The 25,234-nt window shown below is 41.8% G+C and overlaps 4 protein-coding genes and 1 long non-coding RNA gene across 7 annotated transcripts in view; 4 read left to right on the top strand and 1 right to left on the bottom strand.

Moving 5' to 3' along the window:
• Positions 1–25,234, top strand: part of stat1a (signal transducer and activator of transcription 1a) — a 106,764-nt gene that overhangs the window by 63,132 nt on the left and 18,398 nt on the right. The window lies entirely within an intron of this gene.
• Positions 191–4,007, bottom strand: LOC142880394 (N-acetylmuramoyl-L-alanine amidase-like). The gene is made up of 5 exons (XM_076014288.1): positions 3,734–4,007; positions 2,185–3,048; positions 1,652–1,693; positions 1,439–1,607; positions 191–703 (listed from the first exon to the last, which is right to left on the bottom strand). Exons 1-5 carry the CDS (start codon positions 3,804–3,806, stop codon positions 400–402), a joined length of 1,452 nt encoding a protein of 483 aa, XP_075870403.1. The 5' UTR covers positions 3,807–4,007; the 3' UTR covers positions 191–399.
• On the top strand, positions 1,029–1,787 carry LOC142880401 (uncharacterized). Its single transcript, XR_012925430.1, has 3 exons — positions 1,029–1,109; positions 1,311–1,607; positions 1,652–1,787. It is a non-coding gene; the product is annotated as an uncharacterized LOC142880401 (long non-coding RNA).
• Positions 4,916–7,710, top strand: trappc5 (trafficking protein particle complex subunit 5). Its single transcript, XM_076014274.1, has 2 exons — positions 4,916–5,498; positions 6,715–7,710. The coding sequence occupies exons 1-2, from the start codon at positions 5,229–5,231 to the stop codon at positions 7,009–7,011; spliced, it is 567 nt and encodes a 188-aa protein (XP_075870389.1). The 5' UTR covers positions 4,916–5,228; the 3' UTR covers positions 7,012–7,710.
• On the top strand, positions 8,134–24,198 carry mcoln1a (mucolipin TRP cation channel 1a). 2 transcript variants are annotated; one of them, XM_076014256.1, is made up of 14 exons: positions 8,134–8,379; positions 13,164–13,432; positions 13,531–13,698; positions 14,520–14,676; positions 15,436–15,517; positions 16,398–16,494; positions 17,125–17,224; positions 17,366–17,472; positions 17,921–18,070; positions 18,223–18,324; positions 18,512–18,634; positions 19,862–20,068; positions 20,183–20,313; positions 20,914–24,198. In XM_076014256.1, exons 1-14 carry the CDS (start codon positions 8,349–8,351, stop codon positions 20,948–20,950), a joined length of 1,761 nt encoding a protein of 586 aa, XP_075870371.1. In that variant the 5' UTR covers positions 8,134–8,348; the 3' UTR covers positions 20,951–24,198. The 2 variants fall into 2 exon arrangements, with proteins under 2 accessions (XP_075870371.1, XP_075870377.1); XM_076014262.1 differs by lacking the exon at positions 8,134–8,379 and adding an exon at positions 13,004–13,019.

The raw sequence follows: 25,234 nt of genomic DNA, 5'->3' as shown, positions 1-25,234 counted from the left end.
TTGCATGCCCGAGCACTGTGATCACTCTTCCATGCTTAATTCTGACTGTTTTCAGTGTTCTTGCATTCCCTGTTTTTCATAAATGCTCAAATGAGGGTAGTTTGAATTTTTTTGCAGGGGAACTGAAATATATCATCTCCCACTGATGTTTAGAGACTGGACAAAAAATATTATTTAATTCAATGAAATAAAATAAAAGTAGTATAACAAGAGCTTAATTATAAACATCCTTCCATGGCGATAGAACCACTAAACTCATAAATGAATAATTACTGTCAGTGAGAGAACAAATGAAGCTTTGAAAGGAAAAAAAAAAAAAACTACCACCATTGACACATATCGTAACATATGGCGATATTCACCTGCCTACGAAAGTCCTATACTTAAGCAGAGGTAGTGTTAATCCCTGAAGTGTTCCCAGCTTCTCATTTCAGAAAAGAAGGCATCTCCAGGGCAGGTAGTGTAGTTCACCACCTGTCTGTGGCCTTGGATGGTGAAGTTGGCGGTCAGTCCTCCTCTCTGTATGGCACACTCGGCCAGGTGACGGCGGACGAGGTCCATGGCATGGCGAGACGGCACCGTGCCAGTGTAGTTGCCAATGATGGACACGCCGTAGCCGACGTGATTGTGGCCCCTGGTGTGTGTTCCAAGGTAGCTCCAGCCCCTGCCTTCGTAGACGTAGCCGTCAGAGCCAACCACAAAGCTGAATACAACGAGAGATTTGTCAGAACGTATATGAAGCGCATTGCGTTTAAAGGTTAAGTTTGTAATATTTGGAGAGTTTGAAGAAGAAACAGCGACCTCAAGTGGTCAGATTTTAGATTTCAGCGACTTTCACTCTCCCCCTCCAGAGCTTACCAGTGAGCTACAGTGGCCTTTGCACTCAAACCTGGATGCCGCATCCACCTTCTTCCTTGTTGGTTTATTTGAAATTAATTTATGGACAGTATTTTTAGAGTTTTTACCAATATAAAAATCATAAATCAAGCCAAATATTACACACTGGACCTTTAAAGGAGTAGAAAACAGCATGTTCGAAGAAAAGGGCAATGTAGTTCTCAAACTTGTGTAAATCAATGTCTAAAACTAACAATTAAAACTGCTAGATGGTGAAAACATTCATTCTGTCTTCGTTGGTACATATAATTAAATATATATATATATATATATATATATATATACATATAATTAAAACTGCTGTTAATTACTTTTCTGTTAATTGATTAAAGAGGAATTATACGTTTTTATGCATGAATGGTTTTTCACGCTTCACCTTGTTGTTTTACCCCTCTGTTTGATGGCTAAGCTAGACCAGACGCATGAAGTCTTCTATTTTAAATACATGGCATGCAAGTAAGTATTCATATCTCACTCAAATTCCCAGCATAACTACTGTGCCCAGGGTATTGTGTCCCCTAAAGGTACAGTATAGGTTTACCTGTAACCAATGTCACTCCAACCGCGATCTTCCTGGTGGAAGCGTTGCATGGACCTCATGTTGCGAGAGCAAGCTTTGAAGTTTAGACACGGTGAGGACGGCTCGTAGGTGTGGTGCACGTAGAGGAACTGGAGCGGCAGCGATAGCGGGATAGGTGTTCCACGGTGAGGTTTGGCCCCCCACTGACAGCGAGGATAGGTGTTCCACGGTGAGGTTTGGCCCCCCACTGACAGCGAGGGATGACAGGAGGGCAGTCTGACAGGAGGGGTAGAGAGGGCTGGCATTACATTACTAAAATCACTGTGGACTATCTACTACGATAAACAGAACCCAACATTCCAAAGTTAGTATCCCTAAAGGCAAAAAAAAACATCACTTCATCTACACAGACACATCGTTGTTTGTGGCCACCAGCCACCAGCATTGAATTTCATGCGATCTAACTTTTTTCATCCCACCCTATAGGGACTAAAATTTGGAATGTTTGGATTCTTGGAGATTTTTCTTTCTTTCTTTCAGTTTATTTTTTTAAATCTCATTTCAGTCAATGCTATTTCAATAGTCTAGAATTGTAATGTGATGCACAACAGGCCATTACCAAATCTGTGAAACATGGCTGGTCAGCATGTTAAAACTTGGCATTCACAAGTAATTATTTTTGGAAAATTAGGTGTAATTACACATAAAAGCAGGAGTGTATCTTTGCAACTTTGTGATCGTTTTTTTTCAAAAATTTAACAGCTCACCCCAATACTTGTGCGTAAATTCCTGCAAACCATCTTCCACTGCCTTCGTGACCCCGGTGTCCAGGCCAATCCACTCTGTCTTCTCCAGCTGCCAGACCAATTCCAGCGTCTGCATCACCTGGCTGTGAAGATCGAGCGGCTCCAGGATGGTTCTGGAGATTTCCCTCCTCCTCGGACTTATGTGGCTGGTTGCGGCATCAAGTCCCTGCTGCCCATCCAGCACAAAACTATAGTATCCTTTTAAAACCTCACTGAGGGGCCGCGGCTGTTGGTGCGGTGGCAGTTTGCTGAGGTCCGTGCCCAGTACCACTCCATCCATGGCGCCGTTAATGACAGAATCCGTGGCCAGAGTGGCAGGCCAGATCAGCTTGAAAGACCTGGGACGGTCCACGTTGTCCCAGCAGCCATTTGGCCCGAGGCGTTGAGATGGCGGGAAGTCCTGGAGGCTGAGGAAGGACAGGCCCAGCGACCTGCCTAAGGTGAGAGGGAAAATGCAAAGAGCCGACGCTGAGTCCTCCGTCTTGGCGTTCAGCCCACACTCGATTCCCAGCAGCAAGGGGGCAAGAGCCACTGTGGTGCCGTCCGGGGTGAGGACCACCCCTCGCTCTTCCCCGTAGTCCGTAACAACGTGGTAGATGGCCTTGTCAAAAAAGCTGAAGGACGAAGCGTTGAGGATGGCCGTCTCCAAGAGCTCGGAGTCGCTGAGGTTGTGCGACGAACCCAGGAAATGGATAGTCATCATGTCATCGTGGCCCGCGGTCCTGCGCAGGGCCCTGACCAGAGCCAGCGGGGACAGACCCGGGTTTGAGCTCTCAACGTGCTCCACAGCCCTGATGAAGCTCTCCATGTTTCGCAGGTGGACAGCTGACAGAGAAAACAGCTCAGGTTGGCAACTAACGGCAGGGAGAACATTTCTGTGATAATGTCAGTGTTTTTATATCGTCATTGTTTTAACAAACAAACAATGACAATATATTATTTTTGATATTGTTTCAATATCAAAATGAACATTCAAATAATTTCGACTATGGATACAAAAACAAAAGGTTACTAAAAATGAACTGTCACAACACAATGTGATAATAAAAAAAAAAATTCTGCACAATTTTTAAAATTCTTTTTAAAAGTCTTTTTACACTTTTCTATGGAATTAGTTAGAAACCCTAATATTTTACATTCAGATTAATCAAAATGATAACTATAATAATACAATCTTGCATGTATGATCTTTAAAAGACAGCAGTGGCAGACGGGGACTGTATAACTGGAAGCTTGAAGCAGCCTCTTCACATCTTAGTAAGCCACCACAGACTTCTTTTGGGTCTTTCCTCAGCAGCTACACCATAATTGTGACAATAGCTGGCTTTACAAAAAGTTGTTTTGTTTTTTTTGTTTCAAAAAAAGTTTTCAATAAGAAGTGTTTTTAAAAAGTAAAAAGTTTAAATGAAAATATTTAAACTGAACTGGACCCATACATTTGACAGATAACATAATAAGAATATTACCAGAAAAGAGGCACCTTGAACATATTTTAGATGATACAACTTACCTGGTGGCCTTGAATGAACAGTAATGAAGTTGGATAAAATGGAAACAAAACACAGTGCTCCAAATAAAGCCATGTTGCAGATCCTATTTATTTTTTGCCTTTTAAATAGGAACTTCAGAGGTACCAAAAAAAGCCTTAATACCTTCAAACTAAAGAAACAAAATGAAATCTCAACAAAAAAAAAACCCTCAACCTGCAGGCTGTCAATGATGAAACAAATGGCACCATTAAAAAACCTCAGCTTTCTGTAGCTGTTTTTTGTATGTGCAGGAGTGATACCTTGTGTCCTCTTGGCTAATAGTACTGTTTGTTCTCCCATGGATCTAAATATTGATTTGACCTACAGTGAGTTTGCATGTGTAATAGGAGAGAAAACAAGTGACAAAGTCCGTAATGTACGTAAATGAATGTCAAATCACAAATGAGCAATTATTGCGTCGGAACTTTCTTGTAATTGATACAGTTTGTGAATCAAAACAAAACAAAAGAAAAAGAGCAGCAGACCTAGGACTGATGTTTGCATATCTTATGATGCATGTATCTATTCTGCAATTATTTTTTAGAAACACCATGGTCTCTTAGAATTTGAGATTTGGCAGTCCAAAAACATTGTCCCGAAGTGTGAGACTGGATGGTGGTTTGTCCTTCTGTGTGGCCTTGCGATAAACATGGCGACTGCCTTCACCCCATTGCAGTTGCGATAGGCTCCAGCAGACCCCTCAGACCATGAGTGCAGAAGGCTGCCACCTCCTGGAATTTGAAAAAAAATGACAGTGTTGTAGTGTTGCTGAGCAGCAGGCTGCCCCCTCCCTGCTGAAGAACAATCGGTGTGAGAATCACAAAAACTATGGTATTCACACGCTCTCACACCACACCTCCCATTCCCATCCATTACAATGCGTTTTTCGTATATATATATATATATATATATATATATATATATATATATGTATATATATATATTTTTTTTTTTTTTTTTTTTTTTTTTTAAATCTCATTATAAACTTGGGGTGCAAAAAAAATATCAACAGAAATAAGTATATTGTGGTGTGTGGTGGTAACCCTGTCTGAGCCGCCAACCATATATTTGTCTCACATCACCTCACTCCAAGGTTTTCTCAATAGTTGCCAGCCCTGACTCCTATCCAGTGGGGGCAGCATTACACTTTGCATTGTACAGCCTGCCGGCGCACCGTCATTCGAAGAATAAAAACGGAAGTAAACAAGCACATCAAGGAGCAAATAACGGTAAAACAGAACCGAACAAAATCATTGAATCGAATTGTTCTTCTTGGTGTGTTCTTTTGTTTTGATTTTTGTTGAGAATTATCGCCCTCAGAGCGAGAAAATCCCGCGGTAGCAGGTCTTTGTCAGTTAGTTTATTGCATTCGTTCGGGTCAATTACCGTTAGCCTGGAGTGTAAAGTAGTGCAACTTTTATTCAAAGTCTTTCATGGTAACTCTCCCTCTCTTCGAACCACCTCAGTCAAACGGTAATGGAGACTCGCTTCACGCGAGGCAAGTCTGCCATATTGGACCGACCTCTGAGCCGACCCAAAACCGATGTGAGTGTCAGCGCCTTCGCACTGCTCTTCTCGGAGATGGTGCAGTACTGCCAGAGCCGGGTGTACTCGGTGACTGAGCTGCAGGCCCACCTGTCCGAGATGGGTCAGCGGGTGGGAGCCAGCCTGCTGGATGTGCTGGTTCTCCGAGAGAAGAACGGCAAGAGGGAGACCAAGCTGCTGAATATGCTGCTGTTCATCAAGGTGGGTCGAACACTAGTCAGCCTGGCTTCAATACTGAGTAACTCATAATGAGTTATTCATACTCTTGACACGAAATAGATATTTCTGGGTTGTGAATTATTTGAATGCCAGAGTTGTCTAATTGTTGGGTTTGGAAATTTTTACGATTTTTATCAGTGGCAAATATAAATTGTACTGTAACGCTGGTGTGCTCGTCAATAACCAGACGTTGTTGTTGGGTTAATAAGATGGCTTTATTATTGCTTCTGACAACCTTGAAAGCAGGCCTTTTCTCAACCAACCCTTAATAATTCTCAACAACTTCCACAAACCCGTGCGCACACACCTTTCCCAGGAACACACACCCTCTTAACACAGACACCAATAAACAGTGAAACACAACCGACAACATATTTCACTACGAGATTACGAGTCTGTCTTTCATATAAAGCTTCCCTGTTTGGATTTCTGTATCCTCTTATTTAACACCAACAAACTTTACGTCTTCTTTTTTTTTTAAATTTATTTTAATTAAAATTAATAAACATCCGCTTTGCTCTTCTTTCAATCATTGCATCATTTTGCTGATATATTCGCTGTACCTCCTCTGGACAAATTATCTGTGTGTGGCCTCTGGTTTCATCTCCAAAACATCTAATGTATGAATTTACTCAATCCTGATCCTATCCTATCTGGTCACAACAGTTGTGTTTGAGAATGGCAATGAACTACCTCAGCCATAAAAGCAAAGTACAGCGATTAATTCCCACCAACATACAATATAGTTTAGGCATGGGCAAACAACAGTCCGTGGGCCATATGCAGCCAGTTATACTTTCTCATCCGGCCCACCGAACTTGAAGAAATTAGATTAATAGTAAGTAAGTTATAGAATAGCTGTATTTCATCATTTTTTTCAGTGCTTCAAGAGAAATTTCAATAAAGAGTTAAATACCGTGGGGCTTCAAAAACATTTTGTTATAGCGCTTTTGTTCATTTATATATGGACATTGACATTAAAGCACATTTTCTACATATCCCATAAATATTTTTTCTCCTATGACAAACCGGCCCCTTTGTCAAATTTTTTAAGGCCCATTGTGGCCCACAAATCAAAATGTTTTTTCCCCACCCCTGGTATAGTTGCACTGAAATTAGTTAAAATTAATTCATCATATAAATATTGTTAGCTTGCTTCTAACGCCCAGCATTGGACTCTGCCTCATTTACTCTACAGGTGTCTGTGTGGAGAGCCTTGTTTGGCAAAGAGGCAGACAAGCTGGAGCAGGCTAACGATGACGACAAGACCTACTACATCATTGAGAAGGAGCCCCTGGTCAACACGTACATCTCCATTCCAAGGGAGAACAGCTCCCTGAACTGTGCAGCCTTCAATGCTGGGATAGTGGAGGCGATCCTCACCAACAGCGGATTTCCTGCCAAAGTCACCGTCCACTGGCACAAGGGCACCACCCTCATGATCAAATTCAACGATGAGGTCATCGCAAGAGACAAAGCTTTGGAGGGCAGATAGGGCAGCCATGAAATGAGTGGATGGACTGGATATGATTAATAAAACTCAATGTCTGTATTGTTATTAGTTTTAGTGAAGTATTGTATTTATTTTTTGGAAAAATGTAAACTCTTTATTTGCTTTTTAAAAACAAAAGAAACAAGCTGACAAACTAAAAGTTTTAGTTTGTCAGCTTTGTTGTTGAGGTTTTATTCTAAAACCTGCAGTCTAAAACCTCAACAGTTTCATTCTCCAATGTAGCAATAGATGCCTGATTCTTACATGACATATTACATATTACATGACTGTTGTAGCTCTCAGCTGTTGGAAGTGACATATGCAGTTTTAAAATATTTTTGTTTCATCCATGGTTGTTGTTAAAGCTTTGTTAAGCCCCAATAATTTCCACCAAAAACAAACAGCTGATGTAAAATCATCAATTTTCCCATATTACCACACTATTCATTGAAAATGTGATTGTATCTGTAACAGCAAGCCTAGTTTAATTCATACTGTACCTGTCCTAGCACTGTGAGTTGCTCTTATAGACTGGCTTACAGCAGTGTATTTAAAAGGTAGAGCAAGTGCATCCTTAAAAAAAAAAAAAAAACATCACATAAGATGACGTAACCATCACTTTGTTGAAGAGTGAAAAACAAATCCATACCTGTAATCTGACTTTCTAAATAAAAGGCTGAACAAAAAAGCATTTGAAATCGAAGTTTTCTGATAACCCTTCAATGGCGGGAAAAATACCTGGAAAAGCATATCAAAACAGTTTCGTATTTTTTAATAAATCGTGGTTTACATGTTTAAAAGGGAAGGGAAGGAGGGACATAGACAAAATGGTCTGAATTTTACGAAAATGGTTCCGTAATTGGGCAATAGAGGGAATTTTACTGGACCTCGTATGAAGGTCTGCGTTTCTGGTACAACTACAGTAAAAAAAACAAAAAAAAAAAACACGATAAAAGCCAATAGACTTTTGTTTTCAGTCAAAACCTAGCTTGGTTGAGCTTAGATTTCCGTGTCGAATATGTGTGAATCCGCAGTACCTAAAATGTTAAGACTCACTTGGCGTAGCGGTCACTCACTCCGTGCGAACGTACATTTATGAATTTGGCAATGCGGTCACATGATGACGCGTCACATGACCAGAGAGAGGAAGACACTTGGAGCAAACAACAGGAGAGCTGAACCGGTCTGCCTCTGACTGTGTTTCCTGACAGAGTTAATGGAGTTTTAAACACGTAACCTTTTTACATAGACGCGGCGCCTAGCTTCTGTAAGTTTTAGGCTGCTTATACTGAACGGACTGATTCCATCTTTTTTCTTCTTTTTTTTTAATTAGTCCTTATATGGCGTCGACTGGGAACCAGGATGCTTTGGGTAATGTATCGTTGAAAACTCTCTCACTAACTCTGCTCTTTCGCGATTTGTCCGCGTTTTTTTGTTTGTCTGTTAGTTTTTTAAAGTCTTGTTTTTTTTAAACGGTCTGTTGCCTTTTCCATTTTTTGCTAAGGTGGCTGAGACACACACACACACACACACACACACACACACACACACACACACACACACACACGGTGTTAGGATCCAACTAGCTGCGGTTGGCGTTGTTACTGTATCAGCTTCTGACTAGTTGAGTTACAGACGTGATCGCTAACAAGTGCATTCGCCCAAACTGCCCCGTCATTCACCAAGGAGGAAATCCCCCCCACTTTCCGCTGCTGCTGGTAATACCATGTTCTTGCATACGAGAAGTTGGCTGCACTTGTACCATGTAGTCTGAGATGTGACCTGAATTCAGCAACAAGTTGTCACACATGACCTCATAATGATGATAATAATAATAATAATAATGATAATAATAATAATAATAATAATAATAATCACAATAATCACAATAGTCATATTCATCATATTATTATTAACACAGAGATGGTTCTTTGGGGGGTGGGGTTACCTTTTGTAGCCCAGATTTTACTGAACTTCAGTGTGGAGATGGTGAAGAACCAGACTGACTATCTTGGGTCAAAAATAGCACGTCGTTGGTCAAATGAAGGTACTTTTTACATCGCTGTGTTAATGGTTTCAAGAATCGGTGGTGACTCAGCATTTTAATATGAGAAGCTTTGCTTCTTTGCTTCTTTCAATTTTGGTTGATGATTTGACACTTTTCCGTGTTAGACCTGTGGACGAAACAAGACATTCACCTGATTGGTACCTAGGGAAGTTGCAGTCATAATTATGTTGTCATTGTTTATTGAATGTCATGTAAGTCGGTATCTGTGTGAGAGGTGGTGTTTGCCCTGGTGATGTTTCTATGTGCCTGTTATTAAGATTATGTGCACTGCACCTTCATTACCTTCCCCTTTGTAGCAAATCTGTTGAGTTATGCACATTAGAGAACTTCTCTTTGAGTTTCCTCTTGTAAATGGTTTAGTCTGCAGTTTCTTTATATATGAGCATCTCCAACACAAGCACACACCATTTTACGTAATGGTGTATTGTTTAAGTTATTTCCTGACACAGATCTTAATTTAATGTGGAGAAGTATAAAAACCTTGCTGTGATCCTGAATGTCCTCTCATAATAGGACCAGCTGGATGGCAATAACAGTGTACATCAAGAGTAATTGGAAATAAAAAATAAACCATGCCACAGGAGTTGAAAAGAATTCTGGCTTAACTGGCAGAGGTATACAGTGAGCGTCGGTGCTCCATGCATCAGGCAGTGGGTCATGAGAACAAAGCTTAAGCTGCAGACTTTGGAGACAGCAAATTGACAGACTAGCAGAGGGCAAAAAAACGACTTGTGATTGACCGTGATTGCTATGAACTGCAAAAAATGCATGAAAGAGAAGCAAAGAAGAGCCAGACTATCATAAGGATATGATGACCATAGTGGATTGGAGCATGGCGACCTTCTCTGATGAGTTCACTTTTCAGCTTTGCCCAGCACTTGGCCATCCAGGACCTGGAGAGACCAACAAGTCGGTGTGTTGTGCTCCATGTGAAATGTAGTGATAGATCATCGTTGCAATGGATGCATAAAATGTCAAATCCTCAGAGGAAAGTTGGTTTTCCCCCTATAAACCCCGAGCTGCATTGCGAGGTCAACCAAGAGCAATCAATCAAGACATGGCCAGCCCAGTCTCCAGACCTGTCACTCTTTGCAAACCTCTGGAACTTATCAAAAGGAGGGAAAAATGAAGTCATCAAACACTGCTTCTTGAATCTTTGCACCTCAGCTCCTGCTGCCCACCACCTTCCAACTAAAACAATGTCTTGTGTGTCCTCCTTTATTTCTCAACATGCTTCCTAGAAGTCCTAACAGTGGTGGTGGCTTTGCGCTTTGATGGATTGTTTTTGCGGTGGACAGCAAGAAGCAGTTACTGGTGCTATTACCGAGCTGTTGAATTTCCAGTCATTCTTAGGATTTCGATTGACGGGCACATTGGTGCATTGAGTTTCAGACGCCACTCCACCGGTGAGCGTGAACAGGATGGTCCAGATCATGCTGAAGATTACTGTGGCGTGTGTCAAAATTTGTGGCCCACGTCAAGCCGTATTTGTCCCACTGCCATCTGGCGAGACGATCGGCGCATTCCTTTCATCGGATACATGCGATGTGCATTGTCACATTGTCTCTGGCCCAGAGGCAGTGCTAGTAGCTAGTAGATTCTGTTACCACTTTAGTTCCTAGCAATGCATGCAAACCGCGTATTGGAGTCATGAAACTGCAACGTTTGTGTGTGTGTGTGTGTGTGTGTGTGTGTGTTCTCTTTAAGCAATTTGTGTAAGGCTTAAACTGTACTTTTCATAGTGTAATGTATCTTTCAAATCTCACAGTTAAAAGTTAAAAGGGCCATATTATGAAAAACTGACTTTTTCAGTTCCTTAATATTCCTGTATGTGCAGTCAAAAGTTTGGACACATCCTTCTGATTGAATGGTTTTTCTTTCATTTTCATGACTATTTACGTCATAGAGTGTCACTCACGGCATCAACACTATGAAACTATATATATATATATATATTCATTTCCAGATTGACTGGCATTAATCATTAATGTCATTAAGTGGATGGGGATAAGTCAGGCATTGTGCTGCACTGAAAAACAGGAACAAAGAACAAAGTGTTTTCGTGTGTAATTGTGGTAACACACATGACCAGCAGTGTCAGGCCTGGGTGCTGTATTGCTGTACTTGGAACCTAATTCTTGGTTTAGAGCCAATGAGATTAAAAAAAACATCTACGTTTCATCCCCTATAGTTTCACTTCTTTACCTCCAGACCCGGCTGTTGTGGTTTGTTCTGCGCTGTTCTGCGTGAACAGACGCGTTATGTGGAGTCTGAGTGACCCCGTTCCTTGGCGTTTCTGAGCCCAGTCCAGCCAGCTGCATCTCTTGTTGAGTTGGCTGTATGTCAATCTTTCCTCATTTCATTATCTCTCACTAGCAGATCGCACCTTTAAGAATGGGATGTTTGTGCCACATCCTGCAAACATCTCAGTGTACATCGCAGATGTTTCAGGGAATATTTTTTATTGCTCTTGTGTGACTTACTCTCCAAATATTTTCACACCTGTCAAACCCAGGCAGCACTCACACATCCATCTCAGGAATCTGTTTTGCCTCTGCGGCCATCCTGTTAATCTTCCGCTTGACTGACATCAGCAGAAACGAGCGCAGTCTGTATTCAAGTTTGATCTCATTCTTCATCGTCTGTGGCTGAGCTATATTTACGCTTGCCATTATAGTTGTTCATTGACAAGCATTTTGCTAAAATGCTAAAGGCTCTGTTTGTTTTACCCAATTCACCCTCTGTATATTTTTAGTATAGTTGCTGCCCTCTTTTTGTTCTGCTGTCCTCTAAAGCACCAACCACACCACAGCAAATTCCTCCTAAGTGTTAAACCTACTTGGCAATAAATGTTTTTCTGATTCTGATTGCCATTGATGCCAAAAAAAAAATTAAAAAAAAGGCCAAACTGTGGTGGTTTCAAGATTCCCCTCGGCAGCATTTATAGCCTCGTGTCGCTTGAAGCCTTGGAGAATCACATGCTGAGCACATGCTCGCAGTGCCGGAGGGGGCGGAGGAGTAGAACCACGCTGAAAGACAACAGAAGGTTGCAGACCACAGTGAAAACATTACAAGTCGATGACAGACAGACGAGTCTCACAGAAACCTGTGATGTTGACCTGAGGCTTCCACCAGGCAGTGGATGACTGGAACATGCTGTCAGGTTTTGCAACCAACAAATTGCCTGGAGTCGGTGCTTCACAGGGTCTGCGCAGTTCGTGTCCTCTGTTCAGCTGTTCAGCTGTTTAGAGTGAAAACATTTTTACAGATATGGTAGCCGGTGTTGCAGTACTCCAGACTTGGTCTTGGTCTCGAGACCGCTTTTTAAGGGTCTCTGTCTCGTCTCGGACTCGGAGGTGTGTTTACTCGGTCTTGTCTCGGACTGGACGGACTCAGCCAACACTGTAATGACACGATAATAACTGAAAAGAATCCAGCTCCTGCCGTTTTACACTCTGTTTGTGACACCCACAGTGACACACCATATTCTTAATTTTTTTTTTTTTTTTAATTTTATGAAGCAAAGTTGTTGTTGTTTTTTTTGAAAATGGTTCAAAATAGTTGGCAAAGCAGCAAAATGTTCAAGAAAATGATGAAAAGATACCTTTCAAGAAAATGATGAAAAGATACCTTGCTGCAAAGAGATGTTGCTGTTCCATTTAGAAGCGAACTTGAATTTGAAAAAGATACTGGTCATTTTTTTCTGTTTTGTTGTTATTTCTCTTTGATATATGAAGTCTTGGTCTGGTCTTGGTCTCGAACACCAAATATCTTTTACTTTTACTTCTGCTCAATCTTTTAAAGGAAGTTTAAAACAACTGGTGCCCCGGAAGATCTTATTGGTGTTTTCCCTCATTGATTTATGTACAACGAGGGAACCTTATGTGGTTTTCATCAAAACATGTTGAGATACGAAGACAACATCTAAAGTGTTTGTGCGTGTGTGTGCTATAGAAGAAAAATACTCTCAATCATGTATATTAAATGAAGACGCAATGCATCCCAGTTGACGCATCATTTGGCAAAAACCCATCTCTTGCTAAACGCCGATCGTGCTCCATTGAGGCTCTTGATCTTTTTGTCTCAGCTCCCCAAGGCTCGTCCAGTCAGTACGGCTTGGTGAACGACGGCAGTGAGCAGGACCATCAAACCAACAAACATGCGGACGGTTACGACAACCCTCGCTTCTCCACGCCACCGGTGAGCCATTGGTTTGGGTGTACTATGGAAGAGGAAGCACTGCGCAGGAAGCTGAAATACTTCTTCATGAGCCCCTGCGATAAGTATCACGCCAAGGGTCGAAAGCCTTTCAAGCTGATTCTGCAGCTGCTCAAGATCGTCATCGTAACAGTTCAGGTACTTTTGCGCCTTTTTCATCTTGTGCCCGTTCATTTGACCGTTCGTCACCTTTGAACACCTCTCCCCCCCCCCCCCCCCCCCCAATCTTGTCGCAGTTGGTGCTTTTTGGCATCAGCAACCAGGTGGTGGTGACCTTCAAGGAAGAGAACACCATGACCTTCAAGCACCTCTTCCTCAAAGACTATGACGAGTCCTCAGACGACTCTTTCGCTGTTTACACGCAGAACGATGTTTACGAGCACATCTTCTATTCCATAGAGCAGGTGAGCCTGGGGGCGGAAACTGCAGTGATGCTGTCTTACTGAAAGTTGCCAACAACGTGTTGCTGCATGGCTTAAACACAAAGGATTTCCTAGCCCTTAGAATGGTTCTCATATTTATATCAGAATAGACATCTTGCTCCCAGTTAGCTGCAATCTTGCACCGCCGTATTTTTAAGGCCTGAGAGAGCGGCTGGACGAGGGTGAATTCTCGTGTCTTCAAATAAACCAATGAAGAAGAAGGTGGGCGAGGTTTTAGATTTGGGTACACAGGCCACCGTAGCTCATGGGCGAGCACAGGAGAGGGGGAGAGAGAGTGAGAGACGCTGCATTAGAAAATGAATGCAGCGATTTGGTTGTTTCTTCTTCCAAATTTCCAAATATTACACACTTGGCTTTAAGGTTTACTTTCATATTTTAGTTGAACTCTGTCTTACTTAATGCAACTTATAGATGAACTTCTATGACTTTGTGACCTGGGGACAGTGTCATTCCTGATTTTACCTTCATTTCTTGCCCCCCCTGGAACTAAAAAAGAGGGAACAGATGAAATTTAGAACTTTGAGGAGGTACACATTATTTAGGAAGGCAATATGCACCAACTAAATGGCAATGCAATTAAATAGACTATAACATTTATATGACAGAGAACCCTGATTCTCTGGGACACAATATTAAACTAAGTTTCAATGGTTGTTAAAACTCACGGAAGTTCTCCCTCCTGTGGTGTCTCTTGTTATTGCCTTTGGCTATTTAAACAAAAAAAAAAAACTTTCTCTGTTGAACACTTTGGTTCTTTTGCCCCCTCCTCAAACTGTGCACAGTACTTGGCCTTGCCCGAGACCACGGTGGGCCGCTACGCGTACGTGAACAACGTGGGCGTGAACGGCAGCGCCCTCTCCCTCTGCCAGCAGTACTACAAGAAAGGGCGCATTGATCCAGCCAATGACACCTTCAACATAGACCCACAGATCATCACAGGTGCGTGAAGTGCACATGACGAGGTGGTTGAGACACTGGAGGACTGTTGTGTTAAACAAATATAAGGGTGGCGTCATCTGCTGTCCTGCTATAACAACCACTCTGAAACGACGCATCACTCAACATTAACAGGTGACAGGACTGAATTGAAAAGTAGCGCAGTGAAGTAGAGCAGCTACCCCGTCAGGTCACGCAAGTTTCTAGGAAACCTGATATTTAGTAGTCGTAACAATGGATAAGACCTCATAAAAATGAGATAACGCTGTCACCATATCTCATTGCTGGAGAGCCTCCTCAGGTAGGTTCATGCTTGAAATATGGATCATTGTCCAGATTCTCTCACTCAGCGGTTTGGAAAAAGATAAAGCTGTAATTGCCATATTTGGCTCATGCAATCGGAAAATTATTAGAATTATTTTCTGAGAGCCCAGTAAATTGGACATATCCAATGTGAGGAGTTTTAAATCTAAAAAAAGGTGTTTTACGATCCATTTATTATTTAAACTGAATTATTGTATTTATTTAGTCTTGTGTTTCTTGTAGGTCTTAACGAAACTAAATCAGTCATTGTACTGCAGCATTAAAAAATAAATGTGACAGATGAAGGCAGCTTGTCTAAGAGGAGGACGTGTTGTGTTTCCTCGTGGAAGTTTAGTAGCGCCAGCAGAGTTTGTCATTATTAAGGTGCGTTTTTTTTTCTCACGGTTTTCAACTCAACCTTCACTTTCTGATGCGCATGCCTGTATCTTCTGTTTTCAGACTGCATAGGTGTAAACCCGCTGTTTATTCCCCCAGTCCCGCTCACCAACAGCTACAAGAACTTTACACTCAAGTTTCACAAGTAAGGCTTCATTTTTCGCATGGCCGCAGTGCAGTCCCGCCCTGCTTGTCCTCCGACTTAATTCTTTTGCTATTATCTGATAATGATTTTCATCGGGTTGCTTATCTCTGCAGCTCACGCAAGGCACCAGCCCGGGTTTTAAAGCTAAAAGACAGTAGCTGCGTTTCCATGATAGTTTTTTTGCAAAATAAAAGCGATATTCCTAAAAAAATTTCCACAAAGTACAATTGCGATTTGCAGGTGTTTCCACTGAATGGTTTGAATCACATAAGCTGTCATTCTCATAAAATCTCGTCCCGCGAGACCACACTTTGAGGAGGATGGAGGTCCAAAATTTCTTGTATAAATCTGTGTTTCAATGTTATTTGGTTGTCATAGTTTTCTCTTTGATTACTTGTATAAAAAAAAAATGTTGTTTTGAGACTGATATTCCAATTATATAACAATATATCCTGCAAGGGGGGGGTTTTGCAGCTGCAAATTCAAAGCATTCGACCTTTCCATTGCCAAAACAGATCTGACACACTTGCACGTCGTTAGCGGGTTCACCTTGCTCATTTTTCATGACACACACACACCCTTCCTGCCTCACACACATACATACACAGAAAAGTATGCTGGATGACTGACAAGAGGGTTCACTCTGTTCACTCCACTTAGAGGAAGCAACGCAGGTACATCGTCTCGTCTCTTGTCTCTTTGGCAGAGAAAGAGAGCGACAAACGGAAGCTATCAAGGCCAAGACAAAACTGACCAGCTCCTCTGTGTATTTGGTTCAATGAATTGATTTATTGATTATCTTGACAGGCATCGTGACATGAACACACATGACCTAATTTCCCTCACCCGCGTCTGATCGCACTGATGTCTTGCTCGCCAGGTTGATTAACGTCACCATAGAGTTCCAGCTGAAGGCAATCAATTTACAGACCATCATCAACAACGAGATCCCAGACTGCTACACCTTCTACATCACAGTAAGTGCTTGTGACATGTGCATGGTTCGCCTAAGTTTCACCCCTGCCTCTCAGGTCAAAGGTGTGGTAAATACTGTTCTGCCTTGGAAGGACATTTTTGACAGTTCAGGAAGAGCAAATTCTTCCTTGGGTGTGTTTGTGTAATCCTATTAGATATTTGTGTCTTTCACTCATCTATTCATGGTGAAAATCACTATATAAGAAATCTAAAGTTTGCATCACTCAAAGGAACACAATCAAAACACAATCATCATAATTAATCATTAAGCATATTAATGGGATCCATTCCTGTTAAAGTAAAGGAAAGTCTGCTAGTAAATTATCACAAAACAAGCAACAACAAAAAAATACAACACTTGTGTAGTAATTACACACTTCAAAGTAAACTTTTTTCCTAAAAAATATCCCTCGATGAACTTTCAGTGAAAAGAAATTGTGTACATTGTGCACATTGTGTGTGTACACAAGGAGTCTGTTTTCTCATAGCAGCTGTTTTTGTTTGTGTCTCTTCATATTTTTGCAATTCCAAGACATTAACGCTGAAAAAAGTGAATGTCGAAGAATTTATTCTCTGGAAATTTTGTGTTTGAAAGGGAAACAAATGGTGTGTTGTTGGCATTTCCCTTGCAGATACTCTTTGACAACAGGGCTCACAGTGGCAAGGTGAAGATCCACCTGGAAAACCAGGCAAAGATAAAGGAGTGTAAAGACCCGAGTGTCTCTGGACAAGGTGAGAACCTGATAGTAAAAAGATAAGACCCGGAACCCCATTAAGCCAGGAAGTGACTGCTGACTGGCTGTGTTTGACAACGGCACGCATCACAATAGTGAAGGAAAACTCCACTGAGAGCCTCTTGTCTTCCACCTCCAGCGGAGAATTACACCCGTCTGGCGTTTGATGTGGCTGTGATCCTGGTGTGCCTGTTGTCGCTGCTGCTGTGCGGACGCTCCATACTGCGAGGCATCACGCTGGAACAGGTGGGGGGGGAGGGGGGAGCAGAGTCCTGGCAAAGTGGAATTCAAGCAGGGATTTACGAGATAGTTTGGAATTACACATTTGTTTTTATTTTGTCTTTTTACAATAGTAAAAAATAATAATCATAATAATTTAAATTATTAAATTAAATTACAGATCTTACAAAAGAAAAAATATTGGAGTTTGTTTGTATCTGAGGAAGTTTTAGGTTGGGTTGGATTGAGTGGAACTGAGGAATTGATTTCTGTGGTATTTGTATGATGTCTGGGCCCCTGTTGATAATCTGTAGAGCTTCTGGGGAGTCCCGTTGTTACAAAAGCACTTCAATCAAATGTTATTTGTATTTTTATTTTAATCGATTTGTAAAAATAAACTGAAGAGGATGAATCGGTCCACTGCTTCAGTGTGTGTCCGTCCTTCCTCTCTTAACTGCGATTGTGTGCTTGTCAGGAGTACGTGCAGTACTTCCGGGACATCCTGGGCCGTAAAGTGTTCTGGTCCGACCGCCTGGAGTTCATCAATGGCTGGTACATCCTCCTGATCATCAGCGACATCTTCACAATCACGGGCAGCATCATCAAAATTGGCATTGAATCCAAGGTGCGTCTGCAGCCTCCTGACAGGGAACCATGGTTCATGCTTCACCATTGGTTTCTCTGTGATGTTGGTTAAGTAAAAAAAAAACAACAACATTTGAGCAGCTGTCGCTGTGTAGTTTGCTGTGTCAGGCATCTGCTCGTCTCCCGCCACAGAACATGTCATCTTACGACCTCTGTGCCATCCTGCTGGGAACCTCCACCCTCCTCGTGTGGGTCGGAGTCATCCGCTACCTCACATTCTTCCAGAAATACAATGTAAGTCAATTTGACGAGTTCCAGTTGATTTACTAACAAGATTGAAATTCCACCTTTTTTTATATATATATTTATAAACCAGAAGTTAACATTTAAACATTAAACACTCAGGTGGCCGTCTTATAAATGTCTTTAATCTAGTTTGTGAATTTTGATTTTGTTTTTTTCACCTTCTGGGCTCCCATAGATCCTGATCGTGACACTCAGAGCAGCCTTCCCCAGTGTGATTCGCTTCTGCTGCTGTGTGGCTGTCATCTATCTGGGCTACTGCTTCTGTGGCTGGATCGTTCTGGGGCCGTATCACGTCAAGGTGAGTGTTGCTGGTTACCACATTCTCATTACACACAGTGAACTTTTTAAGGGTCCATTAATGCAACATTCACAGCGACCTAGTGGCATAACATAGAATGAAACACACATTTGCTTGAAGCCCCGCGCTCACACTTAACAGTAGCTGCGTTTCCATGACAGTTTTTTTTTGCAAAGACATATTTCTAAAATTTTCGACAAAGTACAATTGCGATTTGCAGGTGTTTCTATTGAATGGCGTGAAGCGCATAAGCAGTAATTCTCGTGAAATCTTGTCCCGCGAGGCCGCAGCCTTTTCCAAGCCCTTCTCTCTCATTTCCCTTTTTTTTCTTGTATAAATTTGCATTTCAGTGTTGTTTGCTGTCAAGAATGGCTGTTATATGTTTGTTATGTTTATTTTTTTATTCATTATATACAAATAAATATTCCGTGGTCAAAACCTTTTAGCCACAGAGGTTTTCATTAGCAGTTTTTCACTGTGATCTGTAGGTTTCGCGCAGTTCTAGGGGTCATGGAAACGCAGCTCTCGATAACTTTGATGTTCTCGTCAGCTGATAATTAAACGTTTAGGTAAAACCCAGGTCTACCTTCAAGTCGCCCTCAGCCTTTGTAGATGTGTGCAGGTCTTTTTGTTCCGTCAGCCTGACTTCACAGTGGCCTTTACTTTCCCAGAAGGAAACAAAAACAAGGTTATAATGTGACGCCAAAGTTGTTTGGCTTCTGCACAACAGTTGGACTGAGCCCAACGGCCTGACTGCAAACTATTATTTGCTAATCAGATCGAATGTGGCGATAGCAATGTGTACAGTGCATAATGCATTGTGTATTCGATTAGATGCTGCAGAATATTGCACAATGGGCCTTTCATCTTCAGCCATCCTGCCACCTCTGTTGTTTTCTTGACACTCAATATCTGTATATTGTAGCCAGCAGGAAGGTGATTGAACCGAAAACTGAAATACTTGTCAGGTTTATTTCTAGAGCACATTTCAAAGCCAGTGGCTGACAAAGTGCTTTACAGAATAAAAATCGACAACAAACAACAGATGCGACGTTCAAACACAGTAAAAGCAGACGCATTAAAAGAACAGACGTCCTCACACGTTTCAGTTCAAGAGATTATTATTGTACAGTCTTGTTGGAGCACCAGGCTCTCTGCATTAACCACCCCCTTTTTTTTTTTTTATCATCATGACATGTTTTCTGATGAGTGTTTCCTGTCCTGCAGTTCCGCTCCCTGTCCATGGTGTCAGAGTGCCTCTTCTCCCTCATTAACGGCGACGACATGTTTGTGACGTTCGCCGAGATGCAGGAGACCAGCACGATGGTGTGGCTGTTCAGCCAGGTCTACCTGTACACCTTCATCTCCCTCTTCATATACATGGTGCTGTCTCTGTTCATTGCCCTCATCACAGGAGCCTACGAGACCATCAAGGTAGAGTTTGTCTTGACTTTAAGCTTTGTTTTTTGTTTTTTTGTTTTTTTCTTTATCTTCCAAAACATTGCTGTAAAATAATGTTATTATATGTACACCCTCTTTAATTCGCAGCACCAAACCCAGGAGCCGATCCACATCACAGACCTGCACGCCTTCATCGCAGAGTGTACAGATGCGCCGAATTCTGGGAAGTTCAGGGGTCTGGAGACGTCGCCGTGCTCCTTCTTCTGCTGTTGTGACAGGTGAGGAGGAGCCGAGTCATCACTTTTGCCAGAGTCCCAAGTCTGTGTGAAAAAAAAATCACACTTTGGCAGAGGGACAGTGTCAGTGCAGTAAAGCAGGTAAGAGATGTAGTGACAGCCACCTGATCTGATTGCAGGAGTGCTGCTGCTGGTGGGACTTTGTTCCAAACAGCCGTCTTGTTCCTAAAGGAGGTGATTTTTGAGTGTATGAGAAGTTTTAAAGAGGGCAAGCGATGTCTGTTTTCTGTTTTTAATTGGTGGCCCATTAAAGACGGAAGGAAATTCTAAAGGTAAACTTTGATGCAGTCAGTCAGTCAACCCGTTGAATTAACTACAAACTACAGAATGGAAAGTAGATTTGGGGCTCTTTTGTTTCATCAGCATGCACTGTCCCTTAGTCAAGTAAACTACACGGAAATCACTTTCCATAAATCTCCAGGCTTCCGAGGATAATCTGTGTCCCCTGCCGGCTTAAAGTTGGCCGCACTGATAGCGTTTTCTCATTTTCAATCTTACTGTCATCATTTTAATCATTTACAAGGTCATATTACTGGGAACCGCAGTGCTTTAGTTCCTTTTTTTCCTCCCCATTTCCTCTAGAACCACGACCTATGAAGATGTCCTCTTAGTGAACTGAAGATGACTTGAATGACGAGACTTTGCCCACTGCTGGCCGCACAGCCCTAGAGCACAGTGGCTATGCGGCAGCACCACTACTGGGTCAAACCTCAGCACTTGTGTGCAGGAGGAGTCGCCAAAAGCGCTCTGCCGCAGAAAAGTACAACTGCAGTTCTCCTGTTACGGGACTTCTTGTAAGGATTGAATTCACCGCCAGTGTGGAAGAGTGGGCATCTTTTTTTTTTTTGACTCGTGTTCAGACATTTCTCTGATTATCATTATTATTATTATTATTATATTTTTTTTGATTGTCTCTTTTCTACAGCTCGTCAAAAAAAATGTTTCTTGTCCCAGTAATTTAAAGGTACATAATGCAACTGTTTTAATTGTAGTGTTATTTGTAAGTGTTTTGTAGTTGATTGAAAGTTGTAGCTTGCAATGGCAGGCGTTTGAGATTGATCCAACAAACCACCACAATAATGAGTTGTGTACAAACACAGTTCCAACAGATTTTCAGCTGTTGTTAATTGGCTTAATATGTGAAATCTTATCAATTCACCTTTTTGTATCTCTGCACCGCCAGCGTCAGGTCTTTTGTGAGAAACAGCAACCTCCCTTTTTTCGCACCGCCATATTTCTCATTCGGATACGAACCTTAAAAAAAAACAAAAAACTCTGTGATGAGGATCTCTTAAAACAGGCAAAAATAACCTTGTGCAAAATAAAAATTAGCATTTTGATTTTCAGTTTTGCTTTGGCGTGTGACAATCAGGGAGACAATACATGACTGAAGGCCATGGCTCAAATGCCGATCGGTACTTTTTTTTCTCTTCTTGTGCAACGGTTCCACCCCACAAACTTTTCTTCGTTTGACAAATATGATTAATACGAGAACGTCTGAACTTTATAAGATGCACTTTGCTGCTGTTGTACCTCATTATAAAGCTACCAACAAGGCACTGAACTAAAAAGAAAGCACAACTAATATGCCTGTTTCTTTTATGATGCTAACGAGACCGGAAAAAGAAGTCGAATCAGAAATCATTAACCCGACTGCATCTCGTGAAGGCAGCGTATCTGACATGCTGAGAAAAGCGATTTGATTGGCCTTGTAAAGCGGAGCAGGGTGGGGCGACATCATGACGATGGCAGAAATATGTTTGTTGCGCTGTAATAAGACCCTGTCGTCCTGACTCAGTGCTCTGCTTCTTGTCGTTTTATAATGATGTCTCACTGCAGATTATTTTATTTTTTATTTTATTTTTTTTTTAAGAGTACCTCAACAAAATGCACAAAGTACACAGGGGTCCCACTTTATAGACTGGGAAAGTTAGTTTTAGGAAACGTTTTCTTCTCTGCTCCGAGTTCCAGGTTGTCGTGGTGACTGCTTGTGTCTCAGTCGTCTTACATCATCAGGGTCTAATCCCAATATCATCACAGATTCCACATCTACATGTCAAATGTGCCAAAGCTGTCTATGGCTTCCACTTAAAACTCTACGGCATACATTTGTATATACATTTATATTTCATAAATATATGTTTTATGTGTTTTGCTAGTATCCCCCCCCCCCCCACAATTTACACTATATTGATTTGATATATAGAAACCAATATATATTAAATAAAGTAAGTGACACAGTGTGGGCTTGTGAAGACACAAGACCTGAAGGTGGCAGTAGCGCAACAGTCAAGATGCAAGTAAACCTCAGAAAATGATGCTCTTTTCCTTAAAGGAAGAGGTACAATAACTTTACTCAAAGCATTGTTTAAATCAGCGTTTCTCAACTGGTGGTTTACGAAGCTGTTCTGATTAGGTTGCAGCTTTGTGGGCCGTTTCCCTTTTGTTTGAAATATATGTATATACATATATAGAGAGAGAGAGAGAAAATGTTGGGCATTCATTTTTGCTGGACAGACAATTCAGTTCACTAATTTCAGTCATTTATTTACTAGACATGATAGAAAGTGGACTAGTATTTTTTTATTTTTTGTGGAATTCATTTGGGTCACAAAATGTGGGTCCTGAGACTCCACCAGTTGAGAACCTCTGGTTTTAAATGCAAACTTTAAGTTAAAGTTACAGGTTAATGTCCCAGTTATTGTCACATCCCAAAGGATGCGAAATTTGTCACGTATTGGTCATTTAAAATCATCACCTGTTGTCGTTGTCCTTAGGAACATACTTGCACAACGTGCCTGTGCCCGGGTCATATTAGACACTTCAAAGTGTGCGTAGTGTGAACTCACTCAGCCATCACTTTCAGTTTCATTTAACTAGATTTTCACATCACTGTCCTCAGTTCCCATTGATCTGATCAGGTGAAACCAAAACAACCTTTTTCAAAATAGACAGATAGATGGATAGACTGATAGACAGATGGATAGACAGATAGATAGATACTTTATTGATCTCAAGGACAAATGAAGTGCTTTACATACCAGATACCTAGCTTTCAACACACTACTGCTCTATACCTGCTTCCTCCTGCACTCAGGGTCATGTGAGGTGAAGTGGGAACTGTGTTGTTGTTGTTGTTTTTTTAAATTCACTATTTCAAAAACACTTTTTTTCACCACAAACCTTGACCGAGTCTTTGTGACCTCTCTCAAGTATATGAAGAGTTGCAGAGCCGTCCGTCTCTAAAGACGCGCTGCCTGCTTTGTGTCCGGAAGGAGCCTGGCCAGCCTCCTCTTTGAGGATTAAGAAACGGGAGCTGGGTGGTGTTTAGCAGCTACACAAACAGAAATCTACTGCACGTTTGTAAGCAACCTGGGCGACCACCAGGCGGATTAAGTGTGGGTGCTACAGGAAGAGGCGTTTTAGAGGAATTAGGCAGCATTTTCTCATCAGCAAAGAGAAAGGGAAAGAGTCGGCCTGTATTAAATGTCATGGAGACGTCGTCTGCTCTGCTCAGTTTTTCTTCAAAGCTGCTTTCCCAGTCAAACATGCAGAATTCATCTATGCAAAACATTCCATCTACTCATCAGTACAGTACTGCGCAACGCTGTCCTTTTCATCTTTCACTCTAATCGTGGTGCCTATCGGACTGAATTATTTTCAATTTAGCTTTTTGTTTTTAATTGTTTCTGTCCAGGTTTCTTCATTTAAATGCATTATTTTTATTTTTGCCTTAACCTTTGTGCTCTTTTCCTTTTTAGCGAAGTAGAGATTCAAACGTGGAGAGACTGTGTGTTGTGTTTCTCCTTTTCTCTTCCTTTTTTTTTTTTATTTTTTACTGTGAATAAAATTGTTTATTCAACAGTTCAGTTTTGTTTCGTGGTCTTATTAAACTGAAAAAGGAGAATGAAGCCTTGTGCAGTTCAACCACAGGGCAAGTTTTTAATCCTCATATACAGTGTAAAAAAAAATTGGGTTGATTTTTAGGCCCAGTTTGATTCAACAGAAGAGAAGACGCTTGGACTGATTCTCTGGATGAGGGTTAGGGTGAGCGCTCTCAGAGATGACATTATTTTTTCCTCTCTCCCCCCGCACCCCCTCCCCGAACGCTCCACTGTGATGAGCTCATTTCCTGCTTGTTGAGCAGCTGGCTGGCAGCTCATTTAGTACATCTTTGCCCTCCACCCACTTAACCTAATATTGTCATACATTATGTAGGCTGATGCGCTTATGGTGCAACTGATGCCTCCTATCAAACCGTGTGAGAAGGAAGGGAAGAGAAAATGCATAAGGGCTTGAAATGTGAAGTGAGTGGCGTGAAATGGACACGACTGTTGAAAGTCTCTCTGTGTGTTTGTCCACACGTGCGGTGCCCAAAGGATAGCCCAGCGCTGATGAAGATACTTGTACGTCAGCGGTAGCTGCTGTTTACAAGTTGTTGGGCGTGGCTTTTCACCGGCAGTCGCCAAAGGGTCCAGATCGAAATGAAATTGTTCCGGCTCATGAAACTGTTTTCGGTTCGGGCCACTTCGCATTAAACAAATGGTAAATGGCTGAGGATGTGTTGCAGCAGCAGTAGTAGCGCCTCCTTAAATAAGGCCCTGGGTTTGTTTTTATTACAGCAGTGTGTGTGTGTGTGTGTGTGTGTGGGCTCGCCCCAGTGTGCTCTGCTGCGCCACAGGCAGCGTGTGCAGCTGTCTTCACCAGGAGGTCGCTGGGCAGATGGGCGACCTGAGCGCACTAACGAAAGGGATTAAAAGCAGCTAAGTCTGTGCACAAACCCCTGGCAGATTATCGGCCTATCCTGTTCAGCACTCCCTACACACTGAGCCACTGAGCCACACCCTCGTGTTGCAGTATTGTCCAGTAAGTGTGACATAAATGGTCCAGATTGAGTAATTAG

This window comes from Nelusetta ayraudi, unplaced genomic scaffold (genome assembly GCF_046127955.1).
Source record: "Nelusetta ayraudi isolate G7.1 ecotype Tasmania unplaced genomic scaffold, CSIRO-AGI_Nayr_v1 ptg000006l, whole genome shotgun sequence".
NCBI classification, from domain to species: domain Eukaryota; kingdom Metazoa; phylum Chordata; class Actinopteri; order Tetraodontiformes; family Monacanthidae; genus Nelusetta; species Nelusetta ayraudi.
The sequence above is the reverse complement of the archived record's forward strand: the minus strand, read 5'-3'. Positions and strand labels throughout refer to the sequence as shown.